The following is a 19,004-nucleotide window of genomic DNA, read 5'->3' as shown; positions in this document are numbered from 1 at the left end:
ATCCAATGTGATGATTGAATTTAAATGGAAAATGTAAATATAAATTCATGTGATATTAGCTAAAATTTGAATATGCTCTTACATATACAAGTTTTAGATTGATCCTAATAAGATAAGGACTCAGGAGTTATCTCTATAACAGTTGGGCCTCTATTCTTATCATCAAAACTTTGGTCATCTTTATTTTTTGTAATTGACGTTAGAGCATCATGATCTGCATCTTTGAACTTATCGTTTGCTGCAGGGTGATTTGTTGGATTGTTGTTACTGCCTTAACATCTCTCTCACCTGAAGTGGTTTATAAGAAATGTTTGGTTTATAAAAAAAGAGTTTTACTATGTATAAATAAGTTTGCATATCAATCTGCATATTAAGGTATTGTCTTCATATTCTAAATTCAAATTAGTACTGTTTTTAATAAAATCTACTTTCTGACCAATCATATTGAATGAGTGCGTGTATTAGTTCGTAAAATCGCTTACAATTAGATTTTTCCATAAAGAAATCTCATAAAATAAAACTCACAAACTGATGTAACTCGTTGTGGTATATTAGATTGTATTTTTTTTTTTTTTTTACAATTTAAGTACATCACGTGACAAACCCACGACACGGGGGAAACTTATACCTTGGTCCTTGGCAATAAAAGTAAAAAACAAGAAAAACCAAAGAATCAATATTCTAGACATTAAAGAGTCCAATGGAGTCATCGATCTACTAACATATAATACAACTAATTAAATCAACTTCTTTCGATAAGTTTAAACGTCGAAATGAGTGGTGATTTAATATAGTATAAACGATCAAGATCTTAGATTGATGTCTAATTAGATATTGATCTTAATGATAGAGATTTACAAGTAATTTTGATTGAGTGAAATCAGATTCTTGTGCATCGTTTTATGTATCCTGAGGTGCATGTCAGTTTATACCTCATTTTTCGTCCACACCCTTAGTAGCTAGGGGTGTAAAATTTGGAAAATGATGGAGCCACCAAGAAACTCTACCGATTATTTGTACCGAAATATGTTTTTTTAGCATTTGTATTTGTTTATATTTTAGTATTTTGTTTGTTTATTTTTAATTTAAAAAAAAAAGTTAAAAAAACACAAAAATGCTTTAACACGTTTCGGTACAAAGTGTCGGTGGGTTTTCTCGGTGTGAGTTGCACCTTCCATATAATTTTCATGGGCATCTAATCCCACTCAATTTGAAACTTAGATCTCTTAGATTTTTACTCGAATACTATTATCAAGGGCTTGTTTGGAAATACAAATCATCACATTTCATATCAAAATTTTTTATAATTTTATTATCAAATATCACTTAAATAAAAATATTTTTTAATTTTAAATATTCAACTTTTTCATTTAATTATTATCTAATAATTACAACTTTATTAAATTTTCAAACAAAATAAAAAAAAATCATACAACTTTTTTCAAAATTTTAAAGAAAAATAATGTTAAAAAGTTACATTTTAATAATATTTTAACTCAATTTTTTTTTTCTCTTTTCTCAAAATCTAATAAACCATCTTAACTCAAATCACTTCACCATTATTAAGAGATTTCTCATCTCATCTTATCTCCAAACATTCGCTTAGAGTATGCGAGAAATAAAATATATAACGTGGATTCCACAATATTTATAGTTGTCTAGGTAACATTAAGTGCTCAATAAATATTATAGAATCTAAATTCTACCATGTCTCTCTATTCCACTCCCAATATAAATTCTAGAAAAATTTTGTTCATAAGTCTCATACACCACATATTATTATTTTTGTGATTTTTTAATTTTTTCCTCTTATTAAATATGTGGTATATAGATGATGAGTAGAAGAATTTAATTGTTTTAAGAAGAATAAAATTTTTAAAAAAAAATTATGGTGTGTGAAGCTTATGAATAACAATGTTCTAAATTCTATATTTCAATCTGATCTAATCACTCAATTTGATTCATTAATTAGTAGTGTTTGTTTTTTTGAAAAGCATTAATTTGTTGTACATTTTGGTTTCAAGATTATCAAGCGCGTTCGTGGGTCAGGGTCGAGAAATGCTACAAATCACTCTACTGTACATCACACTCTCCACACACCTCACATAAATTTTTATTTTTTTTTATTTTATTATTTTTTTTTTACTCCAGCACGTTGAGTGTGCTGGGGACTCTACAAACAGTAGAGTGTTATTTACATTTTGAGAAAATATATTTTACAGCCTACTGTTTGTAGCAGCTGCAGTACACTCTACTGATTGAGTAGGGAAAAAAAAAAAAAAAAAAAAACCACAGCACGGTGTGCTGCGGCTATGGGCTGCTGCCCAGAATCACTCTTAGATTTTTTCGGGTCAGCGATGCTGTTCGTATTAACCCTATCAATTAGGTAAAGGTTTCGTGAGAAAATAAAAAACAAAAAAAAGGGAAAGAAAGGAAAGAAGACTTCCCGTTGTAATCCATCTGCCGCTCAGAAGCCATAACTTCCAAACCGATTCACGGGGCATTACGTTCAACTGGGTAACTGCATTTCTCGAATTGGCCTCCACCATCGGAGGAGACCGGCCATGACTACCTCTACTGCCTCCAAGGCTCTCTCCACCTCGTTCGATTTCTCGCCCGATTTGCCGCCGAGACTCGCTCTCACCCCCGATCAGTTCGGCCGCTGCTCCGAAGCTCTTGGGTTCTTCCGGGAGAGGCTCTCTATGCCACAGACTATCAACCAGGAATTCGCTCGCTTGCTGGTCAGAAAAACTGGATTTTGTTTCTTTCCGTCGTTCAATTTATGCTTTCTTTATTGAACACAATCGATTGAATGATGTACTCTTAAAAAAGTTGGGTTTTCAATGCCCGTTCGTTTAAATTTGTATTAGGTTTTTTTTTGTTTATATATTTCTGTTTCGATTATAGCACTAAGTTTTACAGTCGATTTCAGGCCAGTAGGATAACCCCATCTGAGATGAGGAGAAACTGTACTGTGGCTCTTAACGGCGTCAATTTGAACAAGAACCGCTATACGGATGTCTTACCATGTATGTTATATTTTTCTCTTTTCACTCCTGGATGCTTAAGCAAGTTGAATTATTTTGTTCTTAAATGTGACTGTATACCTGTGAAGCTTGAAGACAAAAGCTTTTGTTACCAGATTGCTGTAATGTTGTTGATTTCAGTTGACAAGAGTAGGGTTGTTCTTAACTCATGTAAGGATTACAGACCGGCAGCAAATGGCTACATAAATGCGAGCCTTGTCATGGTATGAGCATATATAATTTGCATTTAGTTGATAAGAATATCATCCAGTGTACTTGGTTACTCCTATTGATTTATATATAATACTTTTACTTATAAAAAAATAAAAAAAATCGAAGGAATGGTCTCCCTGATTGACCCTTCATTGACGACTCTCAAATGTAGGCTTCTTCCTTTGAAAATGTTTCTCAATTTATTGCCACTCAAGGCCCACTACCGCATACCTATGAGGACTTTTGGGAGATGGTGATCCAGTACTGTTGCCCTGTGGTTGTGATGTTGACTAGGTTGGTGGACAATTACAAGGTATTTCAATGCATAGAGTTTAAGATAACTTTTTAAATCCCAGTTGCTTGTAATTGGTCAAATCTTTATTATCCAACAAAATCTGGTCATGATAAATGTAATGATCTAGGGATGCATTAGTTAGATTATACGCAGAAGAATAATACAAATTGTAGCTCCATAGAATCACTTATAAAAAGTCTAGTTCATCTTTATTGCATTGTGAGGCAGCTAGTGCTCTTTGAAATTCTATTCACAATTTAGATTTGGCATGCCTTGTATTGCGGTGGATCTTTTGGTGTGTTTGAGAAAGGAAGCTTTAGGGGTTGTTTGGAAGATGGGATGGCTTCATCCCATCCCATCCCATCCCATCTCATCTCATATCCTTCCCAAACATACCTATAAAAAAAAAAAAAAAATCCTTCCCAAACATTACAACACACTTTTCAATTTCAAATATTAAACTTTTTGATCTAATTAGTACCTAATCATTACAACTTTCCCAAAATTCCAAACAAAACACGTAAAACAATTCAATTTTTTCAAATCCCAAAACAAAAATAATATTATAACAATATTTTAACTTTATAATATTTTTATTCAATTTTTTCTCTCATTTCATAAAACCCCATAAAACATCATAACTCAAACCATTTCACTACTATTCACAAACAATTTTACTATTATTCACAAATTTCTTGCCTCATCTCATTCTCCAAACATCTCCTTAGTTGTCCATGGAGTGCAACATCATGGAAGAAAATCTTGTGTTGTTTGTTGTGGGATATATGGAGAGAGAGAAACAATTGGAGCTTTGAGGATTGTAAAAAGACAGCGGTGGACAGATCAGTGTTGTTGAAAGCGCAAGCGCATGCCTCATTGAAGTAAATCTCATATTTTTAAAATTACGATATAATAATAAAAACTTACAAAATACAATAAAAAAGGTTTACAAAGGAAGATGGTAATATACATAGCCTATTAACTTAATTTATTTATTAGAGTAACGCAACATGAAAATCAAGTAATCAACTAATTACATAGATTTAGAAAATTTTTGTCAAACACCCTTGTGCTGTGGGTACTTAGGTTTAAGATCCTTCAATTTTTTTTTGAGAATTAACCACATGGTATGACTTGAGTTAATTAGAAAGATCTTTATTAATTTTTTCGTATTAATGCTAATAAAAAACATGTGGTAGCTTCACAGATTGCCACATGTCACCTTTTCCCATCCACATATATTTACTTATAAAAAAAAAAAAGATTGCCACATGTCACCTTTAACATTTAAAATAATTAATATTTTTAATAATAATAAATAAGTTTTTATAATAAAAAACAAAGGTGTGATTAACATGCAGTTACAGTGGTGATTAGCATGTAGTCTGGTGTAGATTTTAGATAATTTGCCTTTAATGGCGTTTGTGGGAGTTTGATCGTGGGATCTAGTTTAGAAGAGGAGGTTTCTTTGCCTTTAAGGGATTTTAATCCTAGTATGAGATGTTTTTCAATATTGAATCAAAGCTTTTCGAGGTGGATAGGAATGGCAGGTACGTGATTCTTACAGAGAAGGGGTGGAAAGGGATAAAAAAGTTGAACTTAAGTCTGGGAACAGTACGCTGGTTTTTTAATGCATTGGAGGTGTGCTTGAAGAAGGAGGGTAAGGGCTTTTACTCTGCATATAGGGATGGAGACAGGGGCTACATTGCGCAACGGTGTTCCAACTCGCGGGGAGAATACATGGCGCTGGTGGAGTATTGTGGAGGGGGTCGTCGAAACTGTGTCTTCATACCAGGGGATAAGGATAGAGTTGGATGGAGAAAATTAGCGATGGAGCTGAAGGAAGCTGGAAGTGGTGGTGGGGTTCAGTTACCACCAATCACAACTGTGCAGAATTCAAACTTGCGCTCATACAGTGATGTTTTGCGGGGGAGCAGAGAAGTGGAGAAGTTTCGAGACGTAAACTATGCAGAGAAAATGGGTTTGGTGAAGAAAGGTCCCGTCACTTCTGCGGGTAATGACCTGTTGCGGGATGGAGTTGGCAGAGACGTTGTCGCGCTGAAAGAAGAAAACGTGTTGAAGGCGTTAAGTGATATGGAGGAGCAATTGGGAGAGTTAGCAAATAAGGTGGGATGGCTAAAACGGTGTGTTGAAGTTAAAGGCATAGCGAGACTGGGCTTGGATCATGGACGGGATATTGAAGATCAATGGGCCAAGGAAAACGCTGGTAAGGGGAAGGGTAAAATACTAGGCCGGGAAGTTGGGTTTCAGCCCAACAAGACCCAAAAACAATCGGGCCCTTTCTGGAGGCAGACATTCAACCGGACCCGAGAGGAAGTTGGAGGTCCATCGGGGGATGGAACTGTGCCGTCGCTTTCGGTGTTGCCACAGACAACATCGACGAAGGTGGTAGTCCCTACAACGGAGGTTGTGGTACAGGCAAAGGTTTTGAAAATCGCACAGAAAGGTGCGACGGAGGCTAGCGATTTTACGACGCTGTCTCTGGGGCCTGAAATTCATGTGAGGGAGGAGATGGGTCCATCCCACTCGAATGGGTTGTTACAGGGGTCAACGAAGGGGGATTCTCAGACACATTTGAGTAACGTAACAGTGACAGAGCTGCTTTCGGAGTTGCCTCAGACAACTTCGCCGAATGTAATAGAGTCTATGGCGGAGGTAGTGGTGCAGGAAATTGTTTCGGATATCGCACAGAAAGGTGCGACAGAGGCAGAGAGACCTATGGCGACGCCTTTGGGGCTTGAGATTAATGCGAGGGAGGAGATGGGTTCACCCCTCACGAGTGGGCTGTTACAGGGGTCAGCGACGGGGGTTATACAGACCTCTCTGGAACAGAAATCTACGATGGAAACTAGCGGCACTTCTACGATGGAAACTAGCGGCATTTCTACAGATGGATTGCTACAGAATTCAGCTATGTCTCAAATGGTTGTTGGAGAACTCCTTGTTGGACAGAAATCAAATTCAAAGGTTAATGATATAGTCGGTTCAAATAGAGATGGAGAAGCAAGTATAGAAGGTATTAACATGCAGTTGGGGTTTTGTGAAGGGGATTGCATGGATAATAGAGAGGCTGAACCATTAAGAATGCTTCCTCCTAGCCCCAATTCTGACATTATCCCTGATTGGGTTCTCAAGAAAGTGGATGAATTGCAATTATGTACTGGGGTGTCTTGTACAGGTTTTGAAGAGCAGTTTTGGGCTCTCATTATAGCCATTGAAGAGAGTAGATTGAAGTCGGCTACAAAGAGAGAAAGGGAGCTTAAAAGATTACAATGTTCTATAAATTATGAAGGGAAGGAGGGTAGTTGTAGTAGGGATAGAACGAAAGGGAGGGGTATGACCATTGTCCATGAAACCTAAAATTCTATCTTGGAACGTGAGGGGGCTTAATGAGCGCATCAAACGCGCCCGCATCAAAACTTTGTTGAGAATGTGGAAGGTGGATATAGTGTGCCTTCAAGAAACAAAATTAAGATATGTTGAGCGAAGTCTTATTCGTAGTATTTGGGGATGTCCTTATGTGGGATGGTCATATTTGGCTTCGGAAGGAGCTTCTGGGGGGGTGCTCTTGATGTGGGATAAAAGAATTGTGGAGGTGATGGAAGAGTGTGTTGGGACTTGCTCGGTGGCTTGTTTATTTAGAAATGTAATTGATGGGTGGGAATGGGCATTTGCAGGCATTTATGGACCTAATCGATATAGAGAAAGAAGAAGGTTGTGGGAGGAGTTAGCGGGTGTATATCATCTTTGGGATGTGCCGTGGTGTATGGGTGGGGATTTCAATATCATTCGTTTTCCAAGCGAGCGATCAGGGAATAATGGCCACTCAATAGCAATGGAAGAGTTCTCCGAGTTCATGTTTGATCTGAATCTTATGGATCTCCCCCTTGCAGGGGGGGAGTTCACATGGTCTAATAATAGGGGGTGGTCAAGACTGGATAGGTTTCTTGTTTCTCCTTCTTGGGAAACCCACTATTCGGAGCTGTATCAGAAGAGGTTGGCCCGGGTTTGCTCGGACCATTTCCCAATTATGTTAGATTGTGGAGGTATTAATAGGGGTCGTCAGTATTTCAAGTTCGAAAATATGTGGTTAGCAGTGGATGGCTTTGTTGAGAAAGTTCGTTCTTGGTGGTCTTCTTATCAGATCTCGGGTACCCCTAGTTTCATTCTCGCTGGGAAACTTAAGGCATTAAAGCAAGATTTAAGGAGATGGAACATAGAAGTTTTTGGCAATATTGAAAATCAGAAAACTAGTCTATTAGAGGAGCTTCAGGTCTTGGAGGAACAGGCGTTAAGGGGAAATGCTTCGGAAGAGGCACTACTACGGAAAAGGGTAGTGGTGACTGAATTAGAGAGGGTCTTGTTGATGGAGGAAACATCGTGGCGCCAAAAATCCAGGGCTCTTTGGTTAAAAGAAGGGGATAAATGTACGAAGTTTTTTCATAGAGTGGCCAATTCTCATAGGCGTAACAACACTATTGAGTCCCTTCAGTCAGGTAATCAAGTTCTATCTTCTCCTACTGATTTAGAGCATCATATTGTGAACTACTATGAGAATCTGCTAACAGAGCCGACTGGTTGGAGGCCAAAGCTCGATGGTTTGCCATTTCAGTCCATTGACATGCAAAGTGCAAGTTGGTTGGAAAGACCTTTTGAAGAAGAAGAGGTACAGAAGATCATTAGTAGCATGGCCAAAGACAAAGCACCTGGACCGGATGGGTTTTCGATGGGGTTTTTTCAACATTGTTGGGAGATAGTGAAATGTGACGTTATGCGGGTATTTTCTGAATTCCACACTTTCCAAAAATTCGAAAAATGCTTCAATGCGACGTTCATAGCTCTTGTTCCGAAGAAACAGGGAGTGCTGGAAATTGAAGATTTTCGCCCCATTAGTTTAGTGAGTGGGATTTATAAAATTATTTCAAAGGTGCTGGCTAATCGTTTAAGTGTGGTTATGGAACAAATCATTTCAAAGTCTCAAAATGCCTTTGTACGGGGGAGGCAGATACTTGATTCAGTTCTTATTGCTAATGAGTGTCTAGATCAGAGGTTAAAGGAAGGTAAATCAGGTATACTTTGTAAACTGGATATGGAAAAAGCCTATGATCATGTAAACTGGGATTTCCTCCTTTACCTACTTGGGAGATGTGGTTTCGGTAACAAGTGGATCTCATGGATACGATATTGCATAACTACTGTGCGTTTCTCAGTGCTTGTTAATGGTAATCCGGTGGGTTTCTTTCGTAGTTCACGTGGTCTGAGGCAAGGGGATCCATTGTCTCCATTTCTTTTCGTTATTGTTATGGAGGCACTAGGCCGGATGGTGAAGGCAGCTGTTGAAGGAGGCTATATAGCGGGTTTTGTGGCAGGCAATGGTACTTTTGGCTCTGTCATGATATCACACCTTTTATTTGCAGATGATACACTTCTCTTGTGTGAAGCGGAGGTGGATCAAATACAAGCCTTAAGGGCACTCTTGTTGTGCTTCGAGGCGGTGACGGGTCTAAAGGTCAATTTGGGCAAATCCGAGATGGTGGCGGTAGGAGTGGTGCCTCATATCAATACACTAGCAGAAACGTTGGGATGCGTAGTGGGTTCTTTGCCAATGAAATATTTGGGCCTTCCTTTGGGTGCCACTTTCAAAGCTAGAGGTATATGGGAAGGGGTTATTGAGAGAATAGAGAAACGATTGGCAGGGTGGAAACGGTTGTATTTATCGAAGGGAGGGCGGCTCACTTTGATCAATAGCACTTTATCCAATCTACCAACTTATTTCTTATCATTATTCCCGTTGCCGGTAGGGGTGGCGCATCGTATCGAGAAATTATTCCGGGAGTTCTTGTGGGGTGGTCTGGGGGAAGAAACTAAATTCCATCTTGCTAGTTGGAACAAAGTTTGCTCTCCAGTTTCGGGTGGTGGTTTAGGTGTGCGCAATTTGAGAACTTTCAATAAAGCGCTTTTGGGAAAATGGTTATGGAGGTATCAAGAAGAAGGGGAGTCATTATGGAAGGAAGTGGTAGTTTCGAGACATGGAGGTGCTTGGGGGGGATGGTGCACTAATGAAGTAAGGGGGGGTATGGTGTGGGTCTATGGAGATATATAAGGGGGGGATGTCAGTGCTTTGAAAATAATGTTAGATTTGTAGTTGGTCAGGGCACTCGCATCAAGTTTTGGCAGAATGTTTGGTGTGGAGAGCGTTCTTTGGAGAGAGCCTTTCCAGCTCTATACAATATTGCGATTAATAGGGAGGCTTCTATAGCAGATCTATGTGTGATGGCCCAAGACTCTTTTCAGTGGAACATTTTATTCACTCGGGCTAATCATGATTGGGAGCTGTCTATTGTTTCAGAATTTTTTAGCATGATATATTCCTCAGAAAGATTAACGACACAAGATGATAGGCTACAATGGAGGGGCAAAGACAGTAAGAAGTTCTCAGTCAAGACATACTATAAAATTCTGGTATCACAAGGTAATGAATATTTTCCGTGGAAAAGTATTTGGAAGTCACGCGTACCTTCCAAAGTGGCTTTTTTTGTGTGGACTGCGGCACTTGGGAAAATTCTAACCACGGATAATTTAAGAAAGAGGGGACTCATAGTAACGGACTGGTGTTATTTGTGCAAAAAAAATGGAGAATCAGTGGACCATCTATTATTGCATTGTGAGGTGACGAGAGAGTTGTGGAATGGAATATTTCGTAGGGTAGATGTCGCATGGGTTATGCCGGCAAAGGTGGTGGACTTGCTTGCTTGTTGGAAGGGTCTAAAAGGCGGTACACAAGTAGCTGCAGCTTGGAAGATGATCCCGCTGTGCATTATGTGGTGTATTTGGTTGGAAAGGAACGCACGCTGCTTTGAAGATAGGGAGCGATCGATGGAGGAGCTTCAGAATTTTTTTCTACACACTTTACTATTATGGTTTTCAGCCATTGTTCTTAATGGAAACAGTGTACATGAGTTCCTAGCTCAAATTTAGTTTTTGAAGAATGTATTTAGGTGTTTTCTATTGTATACTCCCTGTGTACATAGGCCTTGCCTATCTTCATTCATATTAATGAAAATTCACTTTTTACTGATAAAAAAAAAATAAAAAACAAATTTTTATTTAAATATAACAAACTTAGAAAACCAAAAAACAAAAAAAACTAAAGAATTGTAGGTATTAACTTCTATGCTAACATAAGCAATTTTAGGGAGCAAATTTAGACTAGTATATCAAGTTCAAAACATATACCTCATATACAACATTATGTGGAGCTATAGCATGTGATTGATCTTTAATATCATCTAAATATTGAAAGAATATTTGTTTTCAATATTTTCTGGGTCTTCAAATGATATTTTATAATTTTTTTTAAAAAACGTTATAGAAGTGTGCTTTTTTGCTCTTTAATCTCATGCAAAAAGCTCCAAAAGGCGTGTTTTTATTTTTTTTTTAAAAATGATTTACTGGAGTTAGTTAATTGATCTCATATAACTTGAGAGGGAGAAGTTCTTGATCTTTAAAACGATCCTTAGTTCATTGCACTTAGAACGTATTTAGGTGTTCTATTGTATACTTCCTGTGTACTTGGTACATGCCTATTTCATTCACATCCATAAAGTTTATCTCTTATAAAAAAAAAAATGATTTCAACAAACTCCAGTTACAACCTTGATTATTTTTTTTGGGGTATAAACAGATGTGGCTAGCACTTTTCTTGGGTCATTACAATTGTTATCTGAGACAATTTCAACCAAAATTGTGGGGCTTAAGTCAGGCCGTAACGAAATGGGTTGACGAGGAGATAATGAGATTTGAGTGAGGGAGATTATAATACCCCAAATCTATTAGAGGGTGGTGAATGAGTTATTGGTGGATGAGATCCTACATTGCCCAGGAAGAAGAAGTTCTTGACTTTTATTGTAATTACCCTAGAAAATTTCAAGGCACATATGAGTTTATACTTTATACTACAAAATGATTAATCAATGTTATAATTGGAACTTGGTGGAATCATTTTAAATCGCAGAGTGTCCCCCTCTCAAGCAATGGCAGATACCATTCTTATTGCCACTTTCTCATACTAACTTTGGAGTATTACATTTATAATGGATTTGAAGGGGCTTCAATAACCTAAATTAGTCATTTTAGAGTGTAAATGCAGATGCGGCTAGTAATTTTCTTTGGTTGTTATAAATGGTATTGAAACCACATTTGCGTTTACACTTCAAAAGAAGTCAATTTTAACTTTGGAGCTCTATTTGCTGGCGATCTAGGATGTGGTTAGCCCATCCCTAGATATTGACCAATGGTATCAAAGTTGACCTAGCAATGCAATGTGGTGTTGTGGCATTCTACTGTTATTGGATCCTGGCAAGAATGTTAGGGACTTTGTAGAAATATATGATATTCCAGATTATATTAAATCCCACATTGAGTGGGTGAATTGTGAAAGAGTTATATTGGTGCCAAGTTCCACGTTTGAATGTTTATTAGAATGGACTGAGTTTTATAAGTGATTATAGGATGTTCCAATTGAAATTTTGACTAGTTATTTTGGAGTACAGCGCATCCCTGAGTCGTGAAAATTAGGTCTTTTGAATAATAGTGTTATTTTGACTATTCATTTGACTCTTCTTTAACTGTAGCTTAATTTAACTTATACATTTCTTATAACACTATTATTCATTAGATGTCTTCTGGATGTGAACTTTATGTGCAGATGGTAAAATGTGGAGATTATTTCCAGGCGGAAGATGGTCCCAGGGAATTTGGTAATATAACTATAGCTACTAAATGGATAAGAAATACAGAAACTTCGTTAGTGTTGCGCCTTTTGGAGGTAAACTATAATGAGGTAAGATGAGTTTGTTGAAAATAATTCTGGCATAATGTAAATGGTGCTTCTTGGGTTGTTTATGCATGCCATATGTGGGAGAAGCATGCATTGTCATCTTTGGCAAATAATCTCTGTCTGCATCCCTATCTTTGCTGATCTCTTTTTGTGTCCTACTCCTCATGAGTAACATGGGTTATCTTCAATTACTCGAGACATAAGACATCCTGATATACTTATAAAAAAAAAAAAGACATCCTGATATCAGGTGTTTCTTCAATTTGGAGGTTAGGAATAATTGAAATGAGCCAAAAGGGATTTAGATCTAGATCTTTTTAGTAGTGAGCACTAATTTAATTACTGGGAGTAGAAAGATTGGTGGATTATTGCTGTTTGTGATGTATAAGTGAACCCTCTTTGGCTTTACAGAAGACTTTGTAGAAGAGTAGTGGCTTGAAGTCTTGAACTCTCTCCTGATTGGGCAGCCCACTTTTTAGTAATTTTTCAAAGACACCCTAGACTACTACCGGACAAGTTCCCATTGATGCTTGTGTGTGATGATAAGAATTGTGGAAAAGGTGAAACAGTAGCGGAGTTCCTATAATTTTCATGGTTCTCCAGTCATGTTATGGCTAGCAAATTGAAAGCCCTGAAACTAGATTTGAAGAAATGGTACCAAGAGGTGTTTGGTCATGTTAGGAAGAGGAAGCAAAAATTTATGGAGGAACTTGGTGAGATGGATACTATTACAGAAGAAGGAGCGTTATCTGAGTGTAAGCAATCGATAAGGGTTGAATTGTTGGTAAGGTGGAAAGGATTCTTCTCTTGGAGGAAACATGTTGGAGACAAAAATCATGCCCTGTTTGGCTGAAGGAAGGAGACAAGAATACAAAGTTCTTCCTCCAGATCACCATGCGATTGAGACTCTAGTTATTGGTGGTGCAATGTCTTCGACAACGTAAGAATTAGGGCCTATATTACAGTTTTCCACCCATCTTTATCATAAAAAGTTCTCCTAGAGACCCAAGTTAGGTGGTCTTAGCTTTGATTCTATTGATGAAGAGGATGGTGCGGCTGGATTCTGGGGACTGGAGAGAGCCTTCCAAGAGGTTGAAGAACTTGAGGTAGTGAAGTCTATGAATGGTGATAAGGCCTCTAGCCTTGATCGTTTCTTATTAGCCTTTTTTTCAGACTTGTTGGGAGATTATCATAGAAGGCCAGTCGAATGTATTCTTTCAGTTCCATGTTTGAGGCAAGTTTGAGAAGATTCTCAATGCTACTTTTTCTTTGCTCTTATTCCTAAGATTTTTAGGGCAGTGGAGATCAAGGACTTTTGTCCTATTAGTTTGGTTCGTTGCATTTATAAAATTATTGCCAAGGTTCTAGCTAATAGGCTGAAATAAGTGGTGTTGAAAATTATCTCTAGCTCACAGAATGCTTTCATCAAGTCGTGACAACTTTTAGACTTGATTCTTATAGCAAAGGAATACTTTGATAGCAGAGTTAGGTTAGGAATCCTAGGGGTGATTTGCCAACTGGGTGAAAGTGGCTATATAAGGTGGGTGGGTTGCTTTGATAAATAGTACTCTCTCTCTATCAAAGTGGCTATATAAGGAGGGTGGGCTGCTTTGATAAAGAATACTCTCTCCAATCTACCAACCTACTTCTTGATTCATTATCCCTGTCGATGCAGCGCCAATGTCTTGAGAAACTTCAAAGTGACATGTTCTAGGGAGGAATTGGCAATAAGTTCAAGTTCCTCCTAGTCAAGTGGTCTAAGATTTGCATTTCAATTTTTCCTGGTTGCTTGGGTCTTAGGATTTTTCTCTTGTTGAATAAAGCTTTATTAGGAAAATGGTTTTTGCTGTACGCCATTAAGAGGGAGGCTTTGTGGCAAATTGGCAGTGGAAGCCAAACATGGTGGCATTTGAGGAGGATGGTGTTGAATGAGGTCAGTGGGCCCTTTGAGGTTGGGGTGTTGAAGAACATCAAGAAAGGGTTGGGGGGGGGGGGGGGGGGGGGACTTCTCTCGCTTTATTAGATTTAAGGTGGTTGACGGGTCTAAAGTCAGATTTTGGTACGAGGTGTGGTGCAGGGACCAGCCCTTGAAGAAAATATACATGGAATTGGATCCTATCCAAGAGATGGAACATCAAGATTAAATCCTTTCAAAGGGCTCCCCCCTTTAGTTGGCTCCTCATTTCCTTGAAAGTTTCTATATACCGCCTAGAAGGGCTACAATTGGATTGTTGCTGGAAATCTGAAGCCCTTATTTATTTATTCTTCTTCTAGGATCATGAATCATGGGAGGCCTTCAAGTCTCCCTTCTCCCTTTCACCCCTATCCCTCCTTTTAGCATCATTATATAAAGCTTCCGTCCGTATGAAGTGTCTTGTGTTTTCGATGTACCTTTAGGTCCTTGTACTCATCTCATAGATGTGGTGTCCATCCTCTAAGGTGTTAGCTATACTATTTTGCTCACATGCAAACTTTGTTCAAGTATTTGGTGTTCTTATTGTCTTTTAGAATTGATGTCGGCGACCTTTGATTCGGGAATGTGTTGAAATCTGCACTTCTCTTGTTTGTTGTTTATTTTGCAGTCAGAGGAGGCACCCATATCTGTTCTTCATGTTCAGTACCCAGAGTGGCCTGATCATGGAGTTCCAAAGGACACATTTGCTGTGCGTGAAATTTTAAAAAGAATATATAATGTGCCACCTAATCTTGGTCCCATAGTGGTCCACTGCAGGTTCAGCTCTTGTTTACATTATCTAAATTTGCCATGATGATATTGCATGATTCATAATACACTTTTGTCTGAATCTCTCTCTCTCTCTCTCTCCCCCTCTCTCTCAGTGCAGGTATTGGGAGAACTGGAACATATTGCACCATTCATAACACGATCCAAAGAATCCTTGCTGGGGACATGTCTGCTTTAGACCTTGTTAATACCATAACTATGTTTAGGTCTCAGAGAATTGGAATGGTCCAAACACAGGTATAATTGCTAATTTCTAATGATTGTTATTGATTTTTTTATAAGTAAAAGTAAAACTTTACTGATAGAAAAAGGCATAGCCTGAATACATAGGAAGTATACACAAAATACACCTAGCAACCACTAAGCACTAGTGATGGATACAGGTAAATTATGAAAACTATCCCATTACGAACAATGATAGAAGCCCAAGAAAAGTGTTGAAAAAGAATCTCTTCAACTTGTCCAAGGAACGCTTCTGGTCTTCGAGACACCTACCATTTCTCTCCATCCACAGACACCACATAATACAATGAGAAATCATGCCACATGCCAGGCATAACACAAAAAAACCAGGCATAACATATGCCACACTAGTCCGGTTGAAGATATAATCCCACAAAAACATGTCTACCTCAATGTAACAATAGATGATCTACAACCTACCTGTTTTTCTTACACAAGTAACACCAATCTATAATGATAAGACCCCATTTCCTCAGATTGTCAATGGTGAGAATTTTTCAAAGGGAAGCGTCCAACCAAAGAAAGCAATCTTGAGAGGTACCTTGCATCTCCAAATACTCTTCTAGGGAGAGTGGTTACTATGATGACCTGAAAGAGCTGTATAAGAGGATCACAAAGAGAATCTTCTACTCCATTTGGAGCCCAAATCATTATGTCCACCACATTACAAGTATTCATAGCATACAATGAATCGAAAAAATAAGCAAAGCTTCCAAGCTCCAAATCCTGAGCCGCTATCATGAAACAAACCTTCCACTGGGTAGAGCCATTGGAGCAATCCAACAAATCAGCCACCATAAGCCTCTTTATCATTTGCAATCCAAAAGAGAGTGGAGAAAACACACTTAAGGGCCCTCTCCCCATACCAAACCTCATGCCAGAAATAAACACTAGAAAACCTACTAACCTCAAATCGGAAAAATTTAGAAAACCTCCCCACCCTTTACAAATAGATTTCTACTACCCCACTCCGTATGGCCCCCAAACTTTGTTAGAACACCATTCCCCCTAGCACTCTCATACTTAGAATCAATAACAACTCTCCACAAATCCCCCCCACGCCGATGTTATTCTAGTCATTGGCAAGTTGCAGTCTGACTGCCCTCAGTCACCAGTTGCAAATGAGGTTGGTACTTTTTTCCAGAGTCTACTTTTAGTTGAAGATGGGGTATTTCCAAGGTTTTGAGTACTTTGAAAGAAGCGGACGAGTTTCTTTCAGAAGATGAAAATGGTGTAATAGAAGGTAGTGCTTCCCCACTAGTTTCAGGGGGGGGATGAGCATAGCCCTATCTATTCTATGCCTCCTAAAGGAGCAGTAGGGTCTAATGAAGTGGCACAGAAAGGATCTTCGGGGGGTGGCACAACTACAAGCAATGTTCTCGTTGATAAAACGACGACACCTACGACAGAGGTAAAGGAACCTCCAATGGTGACAACAATAATGGACAACAACAATATAGCTGTTGAGGAGATTCGGGATTTGAATGCAGGAGATGATGGGGAGGAAATTATGGGTTTGCCATTGGTGCCTTGTGAGGAATGTTTAGGGTTGGGAGTGCAGTTGGGAGCAGTGTTTGGGGAAAATGTTGTTCTCCTTGTATTGCTTCCTCCGATAAACAATATAGCAGGTTCATCATCGGATTGAGTTTTGCATAAGGTTAATGAGATTCAGCAGTGTGGGGATTTCATATGAAGGATGTGACAACCCATTTACAGCACTACTCACTGTGCTTGAGGCAGGCCACTCGCTTGAAACCAAATCAAGATTTAAAAAAAGCAAGGAGTTAAAGGGTCTTTCTTGGGCAATCAACTACGATGCTAAGCAAGGTAGTTTAAGTCGAGAGAAGACTAAAGGGAGGGCATTATGAAGCCATTCTCGTAGAGGGAGTTTCGGGTGGAGTAGTAGTCTTAAGGGAAACAAGGGATTGGGGTCGTGGAGATGCGTTCTGTTCCCATTCGAGCTTGGTGTATTTTGAATAGATTTCTAATTTTCATGGGCTTATTGGTCATTAGGGGCTCTCTAGTATGGACTAGGTGTTTATTTTATACGCCCAGTGTACATGGTTTCTCCTATCGATATTAATATATATAATATTTTTACTTATAAAAAAAAAAAATTCTGTCACAAGAATGTACAATAGATAAATCTGATTGTCATTGCACCCCTCCCCCTTTTCATTCTCTTTTTTCTTAAAAAGCAATGCTGAATCTTCTCTACTTCTAATACACAGTCTCTGTTAACTTTCTGTTGGCTAGGATCAATATCTTTTCTGCTATAAGGCAATCATTGACGAATTAGAAGACCTAATCTCAGAGTTCAATACTCGGAGCTCAAAATGGTAGGTACATAATTTGAACTTTTGTGTCTTTGCATAGATTTTTGCACTGTGTAAAATTTCTTTTAGTAAAATGAAAATTCTTTTTCGTTTATTTTGTTTTAGTATAGACCTTTTACCGTATCATGCTTTGTAGGATAATTTATTAATCCAGATGTCTTTTACTTTATGCTTTGGCAGCTAGGTCAATAATCGTTGCTCATCCATACTACCAATGGTCAATAAGGGTGAGAGAAGTCCAGCTGCCTGCATATTTCTTCAAAGTTGAATAAACAAGGGATTCAATATGCTTCTTCCTGTATGTTTTTGTTATTCAGCAGCTGGATCTGGTTCCTTATGCTGAACAACTAATATCTCCTCAAATCCAGCTGAAGTTCGGAATGATTCAAATGGCCTCTATTTCAAGTTCTCATGATTCCTCGCAGTTAATTAGAAAAATGAACGGACTTACAGCCATTGCAGGCTTCCGATTCAAGGAGCATTAATGACAGTTTGAAGTTTCTGTTTTCCGTTAAGGCCGGTAAGTCGATTGTGAATGCTGAGTTACAGTCATAAATACTAAAAATGATTTGCAAAGTTCTCTTTGTTGACGATGATCATTGTTAATTGAACTATATAGTTTGTGTCTTGAGTTCAATTCTTTGACTTTCTTGTTACCAGGAGCTTTGTGCATATAGATTACTAGCTCAGGTGATATTCTCAACCTACCTGATAGAAAAGATGGAGAGTAATTCTTATATATAATATTTCTGCATTATTTCAATATATTAGATATTATTTTCTTTGGTTCACATTTCAAGGAGGTTTGTGCTTAACACGAAATATATTTACTTTTGTGCATTACTATTTACTTGTAAGAAATTATATTTGCAATCGAGCTAGATACAAGAGTAATGAGAGATTATTTAGGCATAATCTTTAGAGATCTCAAGTTTTTCTTTTGTTTTTTGTTTTTTTGTTTTTTTTTTTTAATTTGCTCTATTTTATTCTTTCAATTTTACCTTTGAGAAGTTCTTAATTTCTATGTCTATGAGATCACTCCACTACTATTCAATATTTTATCATTACTTTTCACCTACTTTTTACTACTATTCAATATTTTATCATCACTTTTTTTATTACTTTTTCACTACTATTTTACAGATCATCTGAGTTCACCTCACTACCCAAACGTAGTCTTAGTATCCAACTTGTGAATTCACAAAGTTTTCATCAAACTTCACTTTTCAGATGAGTTATTTTATTTTCAAGTCAGTGTTAGAACATGCCGTTAACATCACTTAAATGG

General features: G+C 38.0%; 1 protein-coding gene across 7 annotated transcripts; it reads left to right on the top strand.

Annotated features, from left to right (window-relative positions):
* The first annotated feature begins 2,316 nt into the window (after window positions 1-2,316).
* On the top strand, window positions 2,317-18,674 carry LOC108986747 (protein-tyrosine-phosphatase PTP1). Of its 7 annotated transcripts, none has more exons than XM_018959478.2 (10): window positions 2,317-2,741; window positions 2,933-3,029; window positions 3,168-3,250; window positions 3,412-3,552; window positions 12,263-12,397; window positions 14,977-15,125; window positions 15,233-15,374; window positions 17,637-17,719; window positions 17,897-17,943; window positions 18,037-18,292. In XM_018959478.2, exons 1-9 carry the CDS (start codon window positions 2,565-2,567, stop codon window positions 17,898-17,900), a joined length of 1,011 nt encoding a protein of 336 aa, XP_018815023.1. In that variant the 5' UTR covers window positions 2,317-2,564; the 3' UTR covers window positions 17,901-17,943; window positions 18,037-18,292. The 7 variants fall into 7 exon arrangements, 6 of the variants coding, with proteins under 6 accessions (XP_018815023.1, XP_018815022.1, XP_018815025.1 ...); XM_018959477.2 differs by having other exon boundaries at window positions 18,034-18,292; XM_018959480.2 differs by having other exon boundaries at window positions 17,637-17,723.
* Window positions 18,675-19,004: the final 330 nt, after the last annotated feature.

The sequence above is a fragment of the Juglans regia genome, chromosome 15, assembly GCF_001411555.2.
Source record: "Juglans regia cultivar Chandler chromosome 15, Walnut 2.0, whole genome shotgun sequence".
NCBI lineage: Eukaryota > Viridiplantae > Streptophyta > Magnoliopsida > Fagales > Juglandaceae > Juglans > Juglans regia.
This window is presented reverse-complemented; position numbering and strand designations above follow the sequence as displayed.

Bases quoted from the DNA above. Each gene is read 5' to 3' on its own strand.
- LOC108986747 (XM_018959478.2), top strand. From the start codon at position 2,565: ATGACTACCTCTACTGCCTCCAAGGCTCTCTCCACCTCGTTCGATTTC. The intron at 2,742-2,932 runs GTCAGAAAAACT...AGTCGATTTCAG, and splicing joins AGGAATTCGCTCGCTTGCTG to GCCAGTAGGATAACCCCATC. The intron at 3,030-3,167 runs GTATGTTATATT...TGTTGATTTCAG, and splicing joins CTATACGGATGTCTTACCAT to TTGACAAGAGTAGGGTTGTT.